The sequence below is a fragment of the Colobus angolensis genome, unplaced genomic scaffold (assembly GCF_000951035.1).
Source record: "Colobus angolensis palliatus isolate OR3802 unplaced genomic scaffold, Cang.pa_1.0 Scaffold19, whole genome shotgun sequence".
NCBI classification, from domain to species: domain Eukaryota; kingdom Metazoa; phylum Chordata; class Mammalia; order Primates; family Cercopithecidae; genus Colobus; species Colobus angolensis.
This window is the reverse complement of record NW_012115043.1, coordinates 6,405,363-6,421,186: the sequence shown is the minus strand read 5'-3', so window position 1 is coordinate 6,421,186 and position 15,824 is coordinate 6,405,363. Positions and strand designations below refer to the sequence as shown.

Genomic DNA, 15,824 nt, shown 5'->3' with positions numbered 1-15,824 from the left:
ACCTCACCTGGCTAGTTTTTTGTATTTTTTAGTAGAGACGGGGTTTCACCATGTTAGCCAGGATGGTCTCGATCTCTTGACCTTGTGATCCACCCGTCTCGGCCTCCCAAAGTGCTGGGATTACAGGCTTGAATCACCGTGCCCAGCCAGATTTTCTTTTTAAGCACTTCAAATGCTTCTTAAATTCTTAAATTATCCTAATAAGACCATTAACTAAAACTACAAAGAATCTCAAATATCTTAAACATTCCAGTGTGGTTTACAAACTTAGTAAACTCTTATCCCTTTTAAATAAAAATCACTGTTTCAAAATCAATTGGTAGATAAATTTCAGTAGGAATCATAAGATGTTCTCCCACTGATATGCTAGATTCCCTTAAACATGACCCCTTTACATACAACAGATTATTCCTAAATATAATCCCAAAATGTGAATACTGTGGCTTGGACTAACTGATTCATCTCTGTGCTGAGTACTAAGCCACTTCAGGCTTTACAGGTCCTCACCACTAAGGCAGTGGCTGCATGTCAGAATCACAAATCCCCCCTGGACCCCAGGCCAATTCAGGTAGAATCTCTGAGGTGGGGGCCACACATCAGTGGTTCTTAAAGTTCCCAGATGGTCTCAGTGTGCAGATGGGGCTGAAAACACTGCCCCAGGGGACCAGTTTTTAATACCCCAGGTGAGAACCAAGCTTCACCTCACAGTGATTGCCAGAGACTGTTGACCATGATGTAAACTTTGGAATTGCAGACACCAGGGTGATTTTTTTCACCCTGAACTTAACAACCAGAACTCTGCATCCATTCCCTTTAGAGGGCCTTAGGCTTCTGTGGGCTTCATGTATGCTATGATAGAATTCTTTTGTAACCTCTAATTTCATCGCCTGCTTTGCTAGAAAGGATTTTGTAATCCTACCCTTTACTACCTGTTGTGATTCTGCAAATCTGACACCTGCCCCGCCTGGTTTTGGCCAAAGCTTCGGAGTACTTCTGCCGATACCCATGCTCTAAGAACACAGGAAAGAGGCAGGTGACCGGAGGAATTTGGAAAGGCTCCCTGGAAGTGGCACATGGGTGGTCTTTTGACTCTGACAATGAGTTTGACGGGCAGGAAGGTGAGCAGAGGAATTCCGGGTGGAAGCACAGTGGCAGCAACTTGGGTTCCAGAGGTCAAGGCAAGGCATGGAGTGAGAAACCAGAAGAGAGGACGTTAAGCCCCCGGCCCTTGCTGACTCCAGCTCCCAGGCTCCCCAGCAGAGGTGGTAGGAGGGTCATAGGGGCCTTGGCTTGGCATTGCCCCTGTCTGGGATCATGAGGGAGAGCTTCTGCACTTTTGGGATCTGCCCCCCAGGACCACCTTTCATACAGGGACCTCAGTGACCCCTCTGGGAAGAGCTTGTCCTTTAAGCAGGACCATCGGCAGGAAACACAGCAGCTCCGTTCTGTGCTGTGGCGGCTGGCCTCCAGGCATCTGCAGCCCCGTGAGTGGAAGAAGCTGGCATATTCCTGGGATTTCACAGAGGCGCATGTCTACGCCATCGAACAACAGTGGACAGGTAGCACCTTGCCTCTCCTCCCTCCAAGCAACCAGTGGGTGGAGGGGTGGGGCACCTGAAATGTGTTCAGTTTGCTGTGCTTCTAGGGAAAGAGCCTGTGCAACCCACAGCCTGGTCCCAACACACCTGGTGCTCTGTCCCTCCTCCAGGCCTCCGCACAGGGTGCACACTCTGCCTCTCCCTCTCCACTGATTGTGAATTTCACATTCTTCACCAATCAGCCCAAACTGATACCCACTGTTTACACCTAAACTAAACCATTCTTGGTAAAAAGAAGAGGGCCTGCTGTTGTCACTATTATTCAACATCTATATGGAAATTTTGGGCCCTGGCACTAAGGTATGAAAAGGAAATAGAAATAAGGAGTGTAAATATTGTAAAGGAAGAGAGAGACTTATTAATTTCAGATGGAATATTTAATATAGATAGGACAGCCAGAGGAATCAACTAAAAAAAAATCTTAGAATTAAATAACTCAAGGAAATGGCTAAATATAGAAAATATACTAACACCACAGAACTCCTATGAACCATTGTTAAATGGGCAAAAAGTATACATAGATAATCTTTTAAAAGAGACTCCATTTACAATGGTGTGTGTCTTTCATCTGGAAAACCTAAAAGACAAATACAGATGACACATACGAGTAAAACAATAATGGTTCAACTCTAAAAGATGATTTGTGTAAACGGAATGACATTCTGTATTTGTGGCAAGAAAAAGTATCATACAGATATCAGTTTTTCCCCAATTCGATTAAAAATTTGATCTAATTTTAATCAAACTAGGAGATTTTTGAAACTTGATTGAAGTATTCTACAATTTGAAAGAATAAACAGGGATATAAAAGTGAACATTCTGGGGGAAAACAATAAAGGGGATCTAACCCAAGCAGACTCAGCCTTTTATAAAGCCAAATTGAAATTACATAAAGAGATACCTGGATCAAGCATGGTGGCTCGCGCCTGTAATCCCAGCACTTTGGAAGGCCTAGGTGGGGGATCACCTAAAGTTAGGAGTTCAAGACCAGCCTGGCCAAAATGGTGAAGTCCCGTCTCTACTAAAAATACAGAAATTAGCCGGGCATGGTAGTGGGCTCCTGTAATCCCAGCTACTCGAGAGGCTGAGGCGTGAGAATCGCTTGAACCTGGGAGGCAGAGTTTGCAGTGAGCCGAAATCACACCACTACACTCCAGCCTGAGGGATAGAGTGAGACTCCGTCTCCCAAAGAAAAAAAAAAAAGAGAGATTCCTGACACAAAAATATGCAAATTGATCAGTGGAATAGAGCAGAGTTCAAAAGTAAACGCTGCTGCAGATAAGAACTTTCATATATGATAAAGAAGCACTTGTACATTACAGTGGTGGGGGCAGAGATATTTAACAAATGGTGTTGAGACCACTGGGTCAAGCGGAAGTGCCACCACACCAAGGGCAGCACTGTGAGGACATGCCTGCTGAGGGCCCCAGGAGGGACACGGAAGGTCAGAGGGGCAAATGGAGTGACCTGGACCTGATGGACATGGCGCAGCATCTATCTGTTTCCCCAACACAGGAGAGCCAGCTGAATCACAGCCAGCCAAATAGCATGTTAACCCCATGCCGTGTGGGCAATAATTTTCCAAACATGGTTGTATGTTGGAACCACCCAGGAAACTTTAAAACCATTAGATGCCTAGGCTGCACCCAGACCCAGGTACATGAGACTCTCTGGGGGTGACATGGGCCCTAGGTGTTTCCAAGGAGCAGCTGAGTCTGAGAACCACCAGTGCAGGGCAAAGAGCATGGCCAGCTCCATCTCTGACTAAGCTGTATTCTCATCTGTAAATTAGGACCACTGTCATGCAAGACACAGATTATTTTGAGCAGCCAGAGAGGTGAAGTGTACAGTTTGTGCATCATGGTACCACAACAATGAATGTCAATTCTTTCCCCATTCAGAGTGACACCAACAGAGTGTATAGTGGGTGTTCAGGAAAAGGCCTGGGGCTGGGGAGGTTCTAGAGACCAAGACACAAACCCTTCCCCCCCATCTGAGAGGCTGCTCCTCCACTCCCCTTACCCATCTCCAGGCTGAGCTTGGCTGGAGCATGGAGAAGGGCCTTGGAGGCTTTTGGCCTCTTTCCCACCTGGGCATGTTCAGGAGGTGGTGCAGGGTGGCATAGACAGGCGCTCTGGTCAAGTGGCCCCATTGGCTCCTTCTCCCTCTCTCCTCCCTCACTGTCCTCAGGCACCAGAAGCTATCAGGAGCACGGCCACCGAATGCTGCTCATCTGGCTGCATGGCGTGTCCACGGCTGGTGAGAACCCCAGCAAAGCACTGTTCGAGGGCCTTGTGACCATTGGCAGGAGGGACCTGGCTGGTAAGAGCGTACCCTGCTGGGCTTCTTCTCAGGAGCTGGGTGGCCCCACTGGAATGCAGCAGGGCCCTCCAAGGGCTGCTCAGACAAGAATGCTGTGATGCTGGCTCTGGGCCTTCCAGATTCCTACCCCGAGCCCTGCCCCCTTTTCTCTTGGGTAAACTACAGTCCCTCCTGGCCCTGGTGTTGGCCCAAACTGAACCCTGTGACCTTCACAGCCCCGGAGCCAGTGATGCTGTCCAGAATCTCTTGCTTACCAGCCTTCTATACCTTGATATTTTTTTTCCATTTTGGAATAAGCCACCTTCAGACTTCTTTTTCACAAACATTAAGACATAGGAGCCAAAACTGACTTAATATGAGTTGAACCAGTTACATCAGGTCAAATAAACCTTCTGAGGTCATCACAACTTATTTGAGTATGCCAATTTCAAAAGCCTGATTTGGGATTCAGAGTGTTCTGTGGAATCATCAGACAAGCAGGATAGAAGGTTCTAGTGCTAACCCCTCGTTAAAAACAAAATCAGCTCATGATGAAAAGCCTTAAACGCTGTGATACCCACTGACGTGGTACATGATGGGGCAACCACAGAATGGGGCACTAGGCCGTCACTGACAGTTGTGAAGGCTCCATTAGTTATGAGGCAACAAAGAAAACCAATCCTGACATATTTCTAGCATATTGCTGAGGCAAATATTTCTAGCATATTATTGAGGGAAAAAAGGAAAGGATCTCCCCCCACAGCTGCTATAGGCCAGGTGGAAAAGCTAAGAGTCATTTCAGGGTAGAGGGATTAGGGACGCTACCTTTCTTTCCCCAAAATGTTCTTAAATATAGTTGTTGCATCTTCTTTTAACACAAACTCTGGCAGGCAATTAAAACATAAAACCAGTCCTGTGAGGCAGAGCTTAGGCAACAGAGGAAATAAGATTCTTGTTTTTAACAGAAAACATCAGGAAGAAAGCAAACGCAGCCCCAAGTGCCCCCAGGAGGTGCACAGCCATGTAACCAGGGGGGCCAGACCTTCAGGCACGTGGGACCTCAGCGTGTGGAGCCACCTGAACAGAAGATGACCATCATTTAAGGGCTTTTTAAAAAAATCACTGTTAATGGACCTCCAGCTGATTCTACTGAAATGCACAGTCATGCAGAGCCCAGCAGGCAAATGTTTGTACAGTGATCTTTTTCATGAGGATGGGTCCAAGGGCCTGTTTCAGGTTTTGTGGGTAATCCTGTCCCACAGGTATGGTCCTTTGGAGCTCTTGGAGTTCTTGGCACACTTTGTTCTTCTTCCTCTTCTTTTTTTTTTTCTTTTGAGACAGTCTCACTCTGTCACCAGGCTGGAGTGCAGTGGTGCGATCTTGGCCCACTGCAACCCCCGCCTCCCAGGTTCATGCCATTCTTCTGCCTCAGCCTCCCAAGTAGCTGGGACTACAGGCACCCGCCACCACGCCCGGCTAGTTTTTTTGTATTTTTAGTAGAGACGGGGTTTCACCGTGTTAGCCAGGATGGTCTCGATCTCCTCACCTCGTGATCTTCCCCAGGGATGGGGCGTTCCATCTTCTGCCCTGTCCGGGAGAGTAGCCGCTTGCCACCTGAGGCTGTCATGCACCTGAAATGTTGGCTAGAGGGACTGAGAAGCTGAAATTTCTTATTTCTCATTATTTGAAATTGTAGGCACCCATGGCAAGTGGCATCCATGGTGCTTGGCTTTGAGGTGCCAGGCAAGCACAGCTTGTTGTGGGGCTCGGCTGCACCAGCAGGGGGATGTGTTTCTGGGGAAATGTGGCTCTGGAAGCTTCACGGTTTCCTAGAATGTGGAAAATATATCTGCGCAGGATAGAAATCCTGCCCAGAGGCTGTCTCTGTCTCATCTGAGCTCTCTTTCATGTGGCAGAGCTGGCTGTGGCCAGTTTAGGAGCCCACATTTGAGAAAAACTTACCTCAAAGTTCTGCACTGAGCCTGAGACTGGAAAGGAGATAGAATAAAACAGCGGACAGGGGCTTTGGCGGTCACACATGCCTGATGGAGTGCACAGGGCCACCGTCTCTGAAAGGGAATGTGGCATTATCCGTCCACAATATACTTTTATCCATTGGTCCAGCAATCCTCGTCCTAGGAATGTGTCCTACATATAAACCTGTGTACATACAAAATGACAGACATACAAGGTTATTACTTTGAAAAAGCAAAAGACTGGAAACAAACCAAGTGACTGGCTACAGGGGACTGTGAAACAGAATATGTTCCATCCACACAATGGAATTCTGTTCAGCAGTAAAAGGATGTTGTTATGGAAAGAGCTCCAGGATAAATTAAATGGAAAAAAAAAAACCAAGATACAGGTACATTAAACAGAAGGAAATTGGTTTAGAGGATATCTGCACTATTTGTCAAGAGATGCTTTTAGAGAAAAAGCTTCCTTTTCTCTCTTAATCTTTTGCAGGTGATTTTTTTTTTTTTTTTTTTTGAGGCGGAGTCTCGCTCTATCGCCCGGACTGGAGTGCAGTGGCTGGATCTCAGCTCACTGCAAGCTCCGCCTCCCGGGTTTACGCCATTCTCCTGCCTCAGCCTCCGGAGTAGCTGGGACTACAGGCGCCCACCACCTCGCCCGGCTAGTTTTTGTATTTTTAGTAGAGACGGGGTTTCACCGTGTTAGCCAGGATGGTCTCGATCTCCTGACCTCGTGATCCGCCCATCTCGGCCTCCCAAAGTGCTGGGATTACAGGCTTGAGCCACCGCGCCCGGCCGATTTTTTTTTGAGGCGGAGTCTCGCTCTATCGCCCGGACTGGAGTGCAGTGGCTTGATCTTGGCTCACTGCAATCTCCGTCTCTTGGGTTCAAGCAATTCTCCTGCCTCAGCCTCCGGAGTAGCTAGGATTACAGGCACGTGCCATCATGCCTGGCTAATTTTTGTATTTTTAGTAGACGGATTTCACCACATTGGTGAGGTTGGTCTTGAACTCCTGACCTCAGGTGACCCATCTGCCTTGGCCTTCCAAAGTGCTGGGATTACAGGTGTGAGCCATGGAGCCTGGCCATCTTTGGATTCTTGAAACTTAAGAAAAATTCTAAAATGTATTTGTGATCTATTACCTTATGAGACATGATAGGGAAAAAAATAGACAACTTTACCTACCACTAAGTTATATTTAATCAGCATTCTTTTGTTTCCTAACATATATCTTGTGAGCTAAATATATGCTCTTACTCTAAATCTTTCTGAGTTACACTTTAAGGGTGAAAATTGTTTTGTTTTGTTTTTTGAGACAGAGTCTCGCTCTCTCACCCAGGCAGGAGTACAACAGCGAGATCTCAGCTCACCGCAACCTCCGCCTCCTGGGCTGAAACGATTCTTGTGCCTCAGTCTCCTGAGTAGCTGGGATTACAGGCGCGTGCCATCACACCCAGCTAATTTTCGTATTTTTAGTAGAGATGGGGTTTCGCCATGTTGGCCAGGCTGGAAAATTGAAACATAATTTCACAATTATTCCTCTTCCACCTTAAGTAAGTTGGCCAGGCTGCAAAACTGAAACATAATTTCACAATTATTCCTCTTCCACCTTAAGTAACAAGAGTAGAATAATTTCTGTGTTTTTATCTTATTCACATAAATAAATGCTATGGCTTAGCACAGTTACAATGTGTTTTCTGAAAGTAAAGATTATTTTACCTTGAAATTACAAAAATTATTTTCAGTTTTCCAAAATTCGATCTTTAAACCCAAATAATTCCATTTTCATGGATGCACAAGTGTTTATTGAGAGTCTCATATTCATACTTTCCTTCATAGCACTATGAAGTTGGACTTGGAAAATCTGGACAGCCATTTGCCATTGTGATTTTTATTCGTTTTTCTCCTGATTATTTGACAAAACTTGTATCCACATTGTAGTTGTTCGTGTGTCTGCTTCTGTTGCATATTGTAAAATTATTAACTACCTCCCAAAACAGTATTTCTCTCAGCAGATATTTCCTTGGTCCTACCATGTATTGTGTGACTTTTGGAAAACTAAGGTGGCTTCCCTGCTCTCAGTGAAGCATTTTTTTAAAAGAATAATTATAATTTAAAAAGAAACAAGATACAGATTAGTGCATATAGTATACTACTAATAGTATGCTGTTAATTGTGTAAGAAAGAAAGGAAATTAGAAAACATATCTGCATAAATAAAAGCTAGACAAAGGCTAAGAAACTAATCAAGTGGTTTCCCTGGGGTAATAGGTTAATGGGGAACAGTGGGGCTGGGACAGGGTGGGAGAAAGAATTCTCAGCGGTACCTTTCTGTACTGTTTTACCTTTTGAAATGTGTGAGAGGGTTACTTACTGAAAACTGAAAGGATATGACATTCTGGAACAGGCAAAACTACAAAGACAGTAAAAAGATGATCAGTGATTGCCAGGGGCTGCAGGGGCAGTGAGAGGAACGGAGGGATGAGGAGGTGGCACGGGGATGGTAGGGCAGTGTAACTGTTCTGTATGACACTGTGATGGTGGATACATGACACTGGGCATTGGTCAAAACCCATAGCATGTACAGCACAAAGCGTGAGCTCTCATGTGAGCTATGGATTTGAGTTAATAGTAACGTGTCAATATGGGTTCATCAGTTGTATCAAATGTGGCACACTGATGCCAGATGTTAATAACTGGGGAAACCGTGTGTGGTGAAGAGTACATGGGAGCTCTCTGTGCTATCTGCTCAATTTTTCTCTAAACCTAAAACTGTTCTAAAATAGAAAGTCTGTGAAAAAACTAAAAGTTATAAAAGGAAAATAGAGGCTTTAAATTAAATCATCTATTCCATTTGGGAAAGGTATTTTGTACCACATAGGACTGAAATCATTTCTCTGGATGAATTTTATACAATGAATTTTGTAATTTTTTTCTGAGACAAAAAAGTTCTTAAATACAATAAAATTGAAATGTTGAAATAAATCTCTCAAATCCAGTACTCATTTCTTTTCTTCAGGAAATAGAGGTCGAAATTCCAGGTCACACAAGCTGTCACAGACTGGTGCTATGTAAGCACAATGGCTCAACCCACTGCCAGTGAATACTTCCGGAGTGGATTTTGTGCCAGGTGGTCTGCCAGGAGTGGGTACAGAGATGAGAGCCCACAGTTCCCTCCTTTTCCCCAAGCTTATGGTCTAGTGGGGGAGAAGGGCTTGCACATCAATAACTGAAATAGGGTGCAGTCCCCGCTGTAATGGATGGGTGCAAACAACCATGGGACTTCTTCCTGGAGGAAGGACGAAAGGAAGGGGATGAAGAAGCTCACAGAGGAGACAGAAGTGGGGAAAGGGCAGTCCAAGCCAACAGCACAGCCTGAGCAATGGCCCACAGGTGTGGAGAGGAACCCCCCTCGGGGTGGGGCGTGGCTGCAGCACAGGATGCGTGGAAGGAGGGGGAGCTGTGACCTGAGGGGTGGGAGGGAGAGGGGTGCAGATGCGTTGGAAATTGTTCCCCACCCCATCACCAAAAATTAGATGTCTCATAAAGCAGAAACTGAGCAGAATAGACTCTGCCTTTGGAAACGCACATCTGCTTGTCCTTTCAGAGTCTACTTTACCTTGCTAATTGTGACTCTCCTTGTTTCTAAAATGTATATTTAAGTCACTTTTCCAATGTATATTTACTTACAGTTACTCCCCCCCTTTTCTCTCTTTTTTTTTTTTTGAGACGGAGTCTCGCTCTGTCACCAGGCTGGAGTGCAGTGGCGCAATCTTGGCTCACTGCAAGCTCCGATTCCCGGGTTCAAGTGATTCTCCTGCCTCAGCCTGCCACCAAGTAGCTGGGATTATAGGCACGGGCCACCATGCCCAGCTAATTTTTTTTGTATTTTTAGTAGAGATGAGGTTTCACCTTGTTAGCCAGGATGGTCTCGATCTCCTGACCTCGTGATCTGCCCACCTCGGCCTTCCGAAGCACTGGGATTATAGGCGTGAGCCACTGCGCCTGGCCCCTTTTCAAGATAAATACTGTACTTAAAACTATTCACATGTAGTAAGCAGGTTTATATACTTAAAGTGCGAAGCCTTTCTCCTGTGGATCCCAAGGTAACTTCTAGAAGTGGGTGCAGGCCCTGGATCACATCATGTATCAAAATGAACCCATAAAATGCACAGGTTAAGAACTGAGGTGGAGTCCCTGGCTCTTAGTGGAGGTTGCTCCCCTCATCTCTTCCTGTGTGCAGAGCTTCAGTAAATGGTTACAGCCCTACTTCAGAGTTTCTGAAACTGTGGTCTGATTTCCACAACAGAGGTCCTTAGTGTTCATGCACTGGCAAGTGACAAGATCAGACCTGCGTGTGGACCACACAGAAGCTGGGTGGGGGTGGGAGGATATGGCTGGTGGAGCCAACAAGGACTGCAGTAGTCTGGGCAAGAGATGCCAAAGCCTGGCCTGTAGTGAGGAATGCTCAAGTCTGGAGGCAAGTTGCTAGATCTCTGAGAGTCAGGGGATGTGGGTGTAGTAGATGTGGAAATGCACTGCCTGGACCCCCTTCTTCCAGGAAGGCCTTTCCATCCAGCTGCGGGAGTGCACCGGGCAGACGTCCTCCAGCTGTCAATCCTTCAGGGTCTGCCTCAGCTGCAGAGAGCTGCCCCACCGAACGCCCTACCTTCCCCAGGGCAGCTGCCTCTGGGAACTGAGCGTAGAGACCCAGCCATTTTAGTCCTCCATGAAAATATTCCAGTGGGCACTTCAAGCTCCTGTGTGCCCTACCGAGTTGGTGGGTACTTGATCAGGCCTGCATCACAGTTCAATTTTGCTGTCTGCCCAATCCATCTTCCTTTCACAGATGTTTTTTTGTTTTGTTTTGAAGATTAAGTCTCACTCTATTGCTTAGGCTAGAGTGCAGTGGCACTATCTCAGCTCACTGTAACCTCCGCCTCTCTGGTTCAAGTGATTCTCCTGCTTCAGCCTCCCGAGTAACTGGGGTTACAGGCACATGCCGCCAGGTCTGGCAATTTTTTTTGTATTTTTAGTAGAGACTGGGTTTTTCTATGTTGGCCTGGCTGGTCTTGAACTCCCGACCTCAGGTGATCCACCCTCCTTGGTCTCCTAAAGTGCTGGGATTACAGGTGTGAGCCACACCAGGCCACAGATGTTGATCCTTAATAAACATCTTGCACCCCAAATTTCATCTCCACATCCGCTTCAGCCTGAGACATGGGGGTGGAGGAGTGAGTGGGGGTAGAGGGTCCAAGATGGCTGCATTTCTAACTGGGGATTCCAAGGAACAGTGATGCCAGGACCTAATAGGGCTAGACTACCAGCTTTTGCCTGGTAGTCTGTCGAATCCTGGGATGCCTGTCAAAGGCTGGCCTGATAGGCCTGAGTACGCATTCAAGACCAGTACCCAAAATTGATCAGGGCTGGCAATGACAACTTGCAGTCATCAGGGTGCAGAGTTGAGGAGTAAAGCTGTCAGACGGCTGTAGTAGCCTCAGATGCTACTAGTTAAAATGTCAAGCTTCGCCCTTATGGTTTACCAAGTGTTTCCATAACTCACGACTGTTGTCAAGCCACAGATAGAGAAGACACTGTGGCCCCTTTGTGGAAAGATCACTGGTTTTAGGGATGGTCAGACTCAAGTTGGCATCCCAGCTCCACCCCTTACTGCCTGACCCTGAGCAAGTCTCTTGACCTCTCCCAGTCTCCAGGTCCTCACCTGTAAAGTCAGGATAATCAGGGCTGTACTGGGGATGAAGTCTAAGAGGGTATGGCCAACCCAATATTCCAAAACCTGGCACATAAAGGGAAAGAAGCGCTGATGCTTATTTTTCTGTCTAAATTGTACCTCAGCGAAACCAAGCAGTTGATGAGGGCAAGTTTTTGGTTTTTTTAAATTGGTAATTTCCAGTTAATAAATGCAGAAGGAAAAATAAAAATTAGTATTATTACTGTTCTGCAACCCCTAATGGAATGAAGCATCTGTGCAATGGTCAGCAGTGGCAGCTAAGCCAGCAGGAGACTTTCTCAGGACTGGATCAGGCTGATGATGCCTGAACACACCCAGCAATCATAACAACTTAGACACAACCAGATGTGATGTGCCTCTTGAGATGAGGCAAGAGAAACACACAGCCCCACCTGTGCAGTGTTCTTGCTAAAAAGATTGAGCTTGACGATCAAGCCTCTCGATGTAACTACCAGTTTACAGGAAATACCAGGGACAGAGAAACAAGTGGAAGGACACCATGAGGCTGCAGCTGGAAAATCCGGACTGTGGGGTAACTACAGGGCAAATGAACCTCCTTCTTCACTGAATATATGGCAAGAAAAAAATAGAGGGAGGAGGAGCTTCCAGTTCAAAAGGAATCTAAGAGACACTTCAATCAAATACAAAGTGTGGACTTTATATGAAACCCGATTAGAACAAGTCACCTAAAAAAAATTTATGGAATAATTGTGAGTGAGAACATTCACTGGATTATTAGACAATCCAGTGAAGGAATTATTGGTAAATTTTTAAGTGTGATAATGGTATTAAGGCTGTATTTTAAAGGTACACATTGAAATACTTACAGATGAAATGATACAGCACCAGAAATGGCTTTAACATAATTTGGTGATAGGAGCATGTGTGGAAGAAATGCGGGTAGGTTAAAAGATGAACAAGGCTGGGCACAGTGGCTCACGCCTGTAATTCCAGCACTTTGGGAGGCTGCGGTGGGCAGATCACCTGAGGTCGGGAGTTCGAGACCAGCCTGACCAACATGGAGAAACCCCAACTCTACTGAAAATACAAAATTAGCCGGGCATGGTGGTACATGCCTGTAATCCCAGCTACTCGGGAGGCTGAGGCAGGAGAATTGCTTGAACTCAGGAGGCAGAGGTTGCAGTGAGCTGAGATCATGCCATTGCACTCCAGCCTAGGCAACAAGAGCGAAACTCTGTCTCAAAAAAAAAAAAAAAAAGAGATGAGCAAGACTGAGAGTTGATAATTTTTGAAGCTGGGTGATGGGGACATCATTTATTATGCCATTTTCTCTACTTTATGTGGATTTAAACATTTCCACTCAGGGGAAAGAATGAAGATAAGAAAAGTACCTGGCACACAGCAGCAGATCAATAAACGATAGCTTAGGGTTATTTTATGATGTGCAAACTGTACTTCTGGGAGATTAAGTAACTTACCCAAAGTCACACAGAATTGGCAACCATGACCTACTTCTCAGAAAGTCCTAGGCCTGTGTAGCCCAGTTGGGCGGCAACAATAATCACAACAGCGACTCAGTGAAACTGCATTTTTATTCCAAATGACTGTAATATCTAGAAAGGCAGTAGCTAACACTCAAAACAATTTGCTAAAGTGTAAATTAAAAGCAGTTGATTTGCAGGAGAGCAAACAGTGGGGTAGTGGCCATGGCACTCTGATCATGGTTATATCCAAGAAAGCATAAAATAACCAATGTCCTGATATGCAATCTGGATGTGCAGCATTTACAGCAAACAACGTAAAAAGAAAGAAAGAAGAATGGAAAAGAAAAGAAGGAAAAAACACCACAAAGTCCCAAACCTCAGAAATTAACATTCACTTAAGAACACAGTGGTGAAGACTTTTGGTAGCAAAATTTGCACGGTTCTTAAAATGGGAGTCTTTGAAAGTACTTCTTCAAATTCAAAAGCTAAGAAAACCGAAGAGGGAACAGTTGCTCAGGCTTAGTGGAGCTGCTGCCTGTCACGAAGATGACCATCAGTCCTACTTCCCAGACACAGTGAGAACCGGTGAGTCTGACGAACCTGAAGGAAAAGGCCGGCTGGCGGGCGCTGATGCCACTGACTATACGAGAACACACCGGGTCAACTCATCATTGACAGCGAGACACACACTACTGCTCCTCCTGGTTGATGCCGAGGCTGCCTTTCTGTACCTCAAGCTCCTCGGCACTGACCATTGATGGGTCAATGGCCGCGTATTTGGTTCCATGGAATTGTAGCAAATGTATCTGTTGAAATGCAGAATCGTGATTTTATTTTATTTTATTTTTTGAGCTGGAGTGTCACTCTTGTCGCCCAGGCTGGAGTGCAGTGGTGCTATCTTGCTCACTCCAACCTCTGCCACCCGGGTTCACCCAATTCTCCTGCCTCAGCCTCCTGAGCAGCTGGGATTACAGGTGCCTGCCACCACGCGCAGCTAATTTTTGTATTTTTAGTAGAGATAGGGTTTCACCATGTTGGCCAGGCTGGTTTCGAACTCCTGACCTCAGGTGATCCATCTGTCTCGGCCTCCCAAAGAGATGGGATTACAGGTGTGAGCCACCGTACCCTGCCAGAATCATTATTTTCAATGGCTGCATTACAGAGTAACATGTATGCTGCCCTCTATAAAAAGTTCGGTAGGAAAACATCACCGTAGTAGACAAATGTCTTCTAAACTTTACAGACTAATACATACTAAATAGAGAAAAGTCAAAGAATGTTTTGAAACCACATTTGGGATCTTTGTTCCTCGCTCCCTGAGCAGTCTGAGTCCCTGCAGAGTCTCCTGAGACATCTTAGACGGTGCATGCTCATGAGATGTTTACCCTTCCCTTCTTCTGCTGAGTTAGGTCCTTCCAATCTTCTGCTACTGTGACTAGTGCTGCTATGATGAATATCTCCGGGCATCAAGTTTTCCTGTTTAGGGTCCTGTCTTTAGGATCCTGTCTTCTATAAGGGGATGACAGGATCAAGGAATATGACTGGTTTTTTAAGGCTCTTGATTCTTCTTGCCAAATTGCCAGGGCACTCACCCTTCACTGCTATTCTATTATCCATTTAGTTAGAGTATGAAGGGATGGTGTTTGTTAGGGCTTTCTTTTCTTTTTTTTTTTGAGATGGAGTCTTGCTCTGTCGCCCGGGCTGGAATGCAATGGCGTCATCGCAGCTCACTATAACCTCTGCCTCCAGGGTTCAAGAGATTCTTCTGCCTCAGCCTCCTAAGTAGCTGGGACTACAGGTGCACGCCACCATGTCCAGCTAATTTTTTTGTATTTTTAGTAGAGACAGGGTTTCACTATATTAGCCAGTCTGGTCTTGAACTCCTGACCTTGTCATCTGCCCACCTCAGCCTCCCAAAGTGCTGAGATTACAGGCATGAGCCACTGTGCTTGGCAGGGTTTTCTTTTAGTGCATTAAAATTAGATCAAGAAGTCACTTCACAGGACTCAGATTGACCCCATTTAGGTCGGGTGTCTTGCTCTGACGGAATTCACTATGTCCAGAGGGCAAGGTCACATCATACCAATGGTAACCTCAGTGTGTGAATGCAGGCCTGCTGTCCTTAGAAAAGGGATTTCTAATACACCTGTTCACATTCTCCTACAAATTATAAATGTAAACCACTTTTATCAAGTCAATGCCTCATTCCTACAAGGAATTCTGTAGTTCCCTGATTCCCTTACTAGTCCATTAAAAAAAAGGCTTTATGTTGCAAACATATGTTGGGCTCAGAGTGCTCTGGGTTTCAAGCTAGGCCTTACCTGTACATAAAGATTCACCTCTGCACTTCTGCACAGGTATGGGAAATTGCCTCCTGTTTTCAGGTGAGCTCTTCGGGCATTAGGATACAGCTTGTACATTTCTTCTTTAGCTTCAGTTGAAAGTGCACTCTGATCAAACACCTTTAAAAAAACACAAAGCTTCAGCACCATAGGAAAGGTAAAACAAACACACACATACACAAAGCTGTAATCAAATGGTGTTTTAATATGTTCTTTTCACATTATGGAAATGCTACCCTAAGTATTCCTTTCACATGAAGAGACAATTCTGAACCCCTAGCAGCCTGAACTACCTCCACTGCTGATCCCTGGTGACTTCTAAGTCCAACCTAAGACAATAGCTACAGATTTTGCTGCAGAGCATCTCCTGCATTCTTTTGGTGGGGGGAAGCTCTTTTTTTTTTTTTTTTTTG

The 15,824-nt window shown here is 45.6% G+C and overlaps 2 protein-coding genes across 2 annotated transcripts in view; one reads left to right on the top strand and one right to left on the bottom strand.

Moving 5' to 3' along the window:
* The window catches only part of ANKDD1A (ankyrin repeat and death domain containing 1A), a 43,955-nt gene extending 35,089 nt beyond the window's left edge, over positions 1–8,866 (top strand). The window contains exons 13-16 of the mRNA XM_011940402.1: positions 1,355–1,559; positions 3,789–3,920; positions 7,213–7,426; positions 7,489–8,866. Coding sequence (XP_011795792.1) covers positions 1,355–1,559; positions 3,789–3,920; positions 7,213–7,298 — 423 coding nt within the window. The 3' untranslated portion in view covers positions 7,299–7,426; positions 7,489–8,866. The remainder of the gene's footprint in view (positions 1–1,354; positions 1,560–3,788; positions 3,921–7,212; positions 7,427–7,488) is intronic.
* Positions 8,867–13,159: 4,293 nt separating this feature from the next.
* SPG21 (spastic paraplegia 21 (autosomal recessive, Mast syndrome)) overlaps positions 13,160–15,824 on the bottom strand; it is a 27,773-nt gene continuing 25,108 nt past the window's right edge. Inside the window, exons 9-10 of the mRNA XM_011940401.1 lie at positions 15,391–15,531; positions 13,160–13,875 (exon numbers count right to left, since the gene is read on the bottom strand). Coding sequence (XP_011795791.1) covers positions 13,759–13,875; positions 15,391–15,531 — 258 coding nt within the window. The 3' untranslated portion in view covers positions 13,160–13,758. The remainder of the gene's footprint in view (positions 13,876–15,390; positions 15,532–15,824) is intronic.